The sequence below is a fragment of the Clupea harengus genome, chromosome 21, assembly GCF_900700415.2.
Source record: "Clupea harengus chromosome 21, Ch_v2.0.2, whole genome shotgun sequence".
In the NCBI taxonomy this organism is placed as follows: Eukaryota; Metazoa; Chordata; class Actinopteri; order Clupeiformes; family Clupeidae; genus Clupea; species Clupea harengus.
The window spans coordinates 23,399,156-23,404,155 of record NC_045172.1 but is presented as its reverse complement, the minus strand read 5'-3'; the positions used below and the strand labels follow the sequence as shown (position 1 = coordinate 23,404,155).

Genomic DNA, 5,000 nt, shown 5'->3' with positions numbered 1-5,000 from the left:
GGGTGCGTAGAGTTTACGGACACCTAGGGGTTCGTAGAGTTTACGGACACCTAGGGTTCGTAGAGTTTACGGACACCTAGGGGTGCGTAGAGTTTACGGACACCTAGGGTTAGTACCATCAACTACAGACCAGCCTGGACCAACGGGGACCAGCGAACGTGGAGAATATCGCACTGCACGTGATCTACTAACCAGAATTCCTAATCTGCTATTATCCATGACATTATCCATTGGACAGTTTATTTGGCCTATTTTGATTTGTCTGATCTCTCTCTCCCTCTCTCTCTTTCTCTCCCTGTCTCCCTCTCTCATTCTCCCCTCCCCTCACACTCTCTGTGTCAATCTCTCTCTCCCTCTCTCTCTTTCTCTCCCTGTCTCCCTCTCTCATTCTCCCCTCCCCTCACACTCTCTGTGCCAATCTCTCTCTTTCTCTCTCTTATTTCTATATCTCTCCCTTTCCCTCTAATTCCCTATTTCTTTCTCTCTCATTTCTCTTTCTCTTCTAGCTGTTTCCGTCATGAGACACAGTGCGTCTGCCTTTGGCTTTGCTGTAAGTACTCCTCATCTTCCTCCTCATCTTCCTCTTCCTCCTCCTCTATATTATAGTTGAATTAATGAAGCCCTTGAGAGCAGCTCAAGAGGCTGTGCCAGACAGGAGTGATGTGGTCAGAAACCGACACACACACACACAAACACAAGCACACACATGCCTGAAATCACACTGAATTGTAATTATCATCTGTGGAGATGAGATGAGATTTTAATAGGAGCCAGGTGGCCAAGGTTGGCCAAGCATTAAATCTGAGTATCGATTTAATATAAAAACCTGAATTTCCCTTATTCTAATGCTCTAGTTTCCAAGATTTGTGTGTGTATATATTTATATACATATATACTGTATATATATACAGTGCCCTCCACAATTATTGGCACCCTTAGTGAATGTGACCAAAACAGGCTATGAAAAAATATGTCTTTGCTGTTTATCCTCTCAGTCTTTTACTCAAAGTATTCACAAAAATCTTACCTTTTCATTGAAGTAAAATTATTGAAAGATTATTTTTTTTTTACATTAAATACAATATTTTTCTCCAAAACATGGGTGCCACAATTATTGGCACCCCTAGAAAATCTTATAATTAAAATCTAACTGAAGTATATTACCAGTCATGTTTTACATTTTTAAGTTCACCTGTTTGATTAGGAACTCTTTAGTGGTCAACCATGACTTCCTGTTTCACTCAGGTATAAATATGAGGTGACACAGGCCAAATACCCTTAGTCATTCTTTAAGATGGGAAAGACAAAAGAACACAGTGTCGAAGTGCGACAAAAAGTTGTTGAGCTGCAGAAATCCCGAAAAGGATATAAGAAAATATCTTAACAGTTGAAAATACCCATTTCCACAATCAGGGCAATAGTTAAGAAGTTCAAAGCGATAGGAGATGTAAGGAATCAGCCTGGAAGAGGACCTATCTGTAAATTGACCCCACGCACCGTGAGGAGGATGGTTCGACTGGCAAAAGAATCTCCAAGGATCACAGCTGGAGAATTGCAGAGGTAAATTGAGTCTTGGGTTCAGAAAATCTCCAGAACTACCATCAGACGCCACCTCCATCACCACAAATTGTTTTGGAGGGTTGCCAGAAAAAAGCCTCTGCTGTCAATACAACAACAAACTAAAGCGCCTACAGTTTGCCAAATGTAAGTCAGACTTTCAATGGGACCGAGTTATATGGTCAGATGAGACCAAAATAAAGCTTTTTGGCAACAAACATCAAAGGTGGGTTTGGCGTAGACAGAAAAATAGCCATACAGAAGAGACCCCCATACCCAATGTGAAGTATGGTGGCGGATCTTTGATGTTGTGGGGCTGTTTTTCTTCCAAAGGCCCTCGACATCTTGTTAGGATACATGGTATCATGGACTCCATCAAATACCAGCAGATATTAAATGAAAACCTAACAGCCCCCTCTAGGAAGCTTAAAATGGGCCGTGGTTGGACCTTCCAGCAGGACAATGATCCGAAGCACATCTCAAAATCAACACAAAAATTGTTCACCGACCACGGAATAAAGGTTTTGCCATGGCCATCACAGTCCCCCGACCTAAACCCCATAGAAAATCTGTCAGAAAAGCTGAAGCCGAGTATACAAGCGTTGACCTAAGAATCTGAAGGATCTGGAGAGATACTGTATGTAGGAATGGTCTCAGATCCCGTGCCATGTGTTCACCAACCTCATCACGCATTATAGGAGAAGACTCAGAGCTGTTATCTTGACAAAGGGAGGCTGCTCAAAACATTAAATTAAGGGGTGCCAATAATTGTGGCACACCTGTTTTGGAGAATAATATTTATTTAATGTAAAAAAAAAAATGTTTCTTTCAATAATTTTACTTCAATGAAAAGGTAAGATTTTTGTGAATATTTTGAGTGAAAGACCAAGAGGATAAACAGCAAAGACATATTTTTTCATAGCCTGTTTTGGTCACATTCACTAAGACTGCCAATAATTGTGGAGGGCACTGTATGTGTGTGTGTGTATGTGTATATTAGTGTGCAGTATGCTAGTAAGCAGTATGCAATATGCTAGTGTGCAGTATGCTAGTGTGCAGTATGCAGTATGCTAGTGTGCAGTATGCTAGTGTGCGGTATACTAGTGTGCAGTATGCAGTATGCTAGTGTGCAGTATGCAGTGTTTTACAGAAGCTGTGGGTTTCGATGGCAAACTCTCCAAACTCAATGTGCTTGGGCTGGTTTCAGGTTTCAGTGACTGTCTGCTATCTCAGTGTAAAGGACTGTCAGAGTATTGTTTCTCATCTCTCCCCCCCCCCTCTCTCTCCCTCCCCCCTCTCTCTCTCCCTCCTCCCCCCCTCCTCTCTTCCTCCCTCCTGCTGTCCAGTTCGATGCGACGCTGGATGTTCTGTCCTCCATTATAGTTCTGTGGCGTTACAGCAACGCTGCTGCAGTGCACTCAGCACACAGGGAGTACATGTGAGTACGATTACACACACAAACACACACACACACACGCACACACACACACACATGCACACACACAAGCTGCACACACACACACACACACACACACACACACACACACACAAGCTGCACACACACACACACACACACACACACACTGCACACAGGGAATACATGTGAGTATGATTAACACACACACACTCACACACACACACACACACACACCCACACCCACACCCACACCCACACACCCTCTCTGCTAGTTCCAGATCCACACTTCGTCTCCACAAGCTGTCCCTGTACCTATATGTGTCCCTGTCCCTGTACCTGTCCCTGTACCTGTACCTGTGCCTGTGCCTGTGCCTGTCTCTGCTCTCGTCCTCATGCTCTGCTCTGCACTGATCAGCTTCTCAGTGCTCCCTGTTTAAAGGCTCGCCACCATTCCTTCACAAGAGCCAAGCTTTAGTGCTCCCTGTTTAAAGGCTCGCCACCATTCCTACACAAGAGCCAAGCTATGTATGTATAATCCCTATAGAATCCACAAGAGCCAGTGTGTTTGTCAACATGGCTCATATACATTGTTATAAAGACAGTAATATAAACAAACTATACCCAATATGGAACAGACACATACCGTAGGTCTGCATGCCAAAAACTGCATGTGTGAATTGTAGTGACTAATTTAGAATGTTTTAAATCTCGGAACCCCTTTATTCTTAGCTTCTAGGACACAAAGCAAACACAACAGCATTAATTAATCAGAATTCCATGTTCTCACATTAATTATCACACACTTCTGGAGCTCCAATCACAACAGTGCGCCAGATCTTAGCGGGTGTGTTAGCACGCTAATTAAGCCCCACTGTAAGAACAGAGGCTGGGGGAGAAAGAGAGAGGGAGAGAGAAGAAGACAGAGGGAGAGAAAGAGACGGGAGGGGAGAGGAGAGAAGGAAAGACAGACGGAAAGGGAGAAAGAGAGAGGAGAGAGGGAGGGAAAGATAGAGAGAGGAGGGGAGGGGAGTGGAGGGAGGGAAAGATAGAGAGAGGAGGGGAGGGGAGTGGAGGGAGGGAAAGAGAGGGGAGGGTACTGTTGTGTTTATCCAGTGCAGGACAGATGCGCTTGGTAAACACGTCTTCATGATGGACGGCACAACATCAATCATCATCCTCAGCCAGCAGACACAGTGTGTCTGTGTGTGTGTGTGTGTGTGTGTGTGTGTGTGTGTGTGTGTGTGTGTGTGAGAGAGAGAGAGAGATAACAAGAAAGTGATAGTACAGTGTGTGTGTGTGTGTGTGTGTGTGTGTGAGAGAGAGAGAGGTAACAAGAAAGTGATAGTACAGTATGTGTATGTGTGTGTGTGTGTGTGTGTGTGTGTGTATGAGTCAGAGAGAAGAGAGAGGTAGCAATGAAGTGATGGTACAGTGTGTATGTGTGTGAGCAAGAGAGAGCGATTGCAAGACAATTATGTGTGTGTGTGTGTCAGAGTGGGAGAGGGATGAGGATGAACCGGTCCTGATCCAGTGTGAGCGTGGCGCATCCGGGCCAGACTTGGGCCAGACTTGGGCCGGATTAAAACCAAATCAGAGCCGGACGTGTTCCAGGGTAACTCAGAGAGCGATAGAGAGGGAGAGGGGGAGGAGGAGAGAAAGAGAGAGGGAAAGGAAGCAAGAGAGCTAGAGAGAGAGATAGATAGATAGATAGATAGATAGATAGAGAAAAAGCAGAGAGAGAGACAGATAGATAGAGAGAGAGAGAAAGCAAAAGAGAGAGATAGAGAGATAGATACAAAGAGAAAGCCGAGAGAGAGACATTAAAGATAGAGAGATAGAAAGCAAGACAGAGAGACACAGATATATAGATAGAGAGAGAGAAAGATATATAGATAGAGAGAGAAAGATATATAGATAGAGAGACACAGATATATAGATAGAGAGAGATAAAGATATATAGATAGAGAGAAAAAGCAAAAGAGAGAGATAGAGAGAGAGGGAGGACAACAGCGTTCGGTCCATCTTA

At 44.1% G+C, this 5,000-nt stretch overlaps 1 protein-coding gene across 1 annotated transcript in view; it reads left to right on the top strand.

The window, feature by feature from the left end:
- Window positions 1–5,000, top strand: part of tmem163b (transmembrane protein 163b) — a 51,503-nt gene that overhangs the window by 27,708 nt on the left and 18,795 nt on the right. Inside the window, exons 3-4 of the mRNA XM_012837825.3 lie at window positions 507–550; window positions 2,904–2,995. Coding sequence (XP_012693279.1) covers window positions 507–550; window positions 2,904–2,995 — 136 coding nt within the window. The remainder of the gene's footprint in view (window positions 1–506; window positions 551–2,903; window positions 2,996–5,000) is intronic.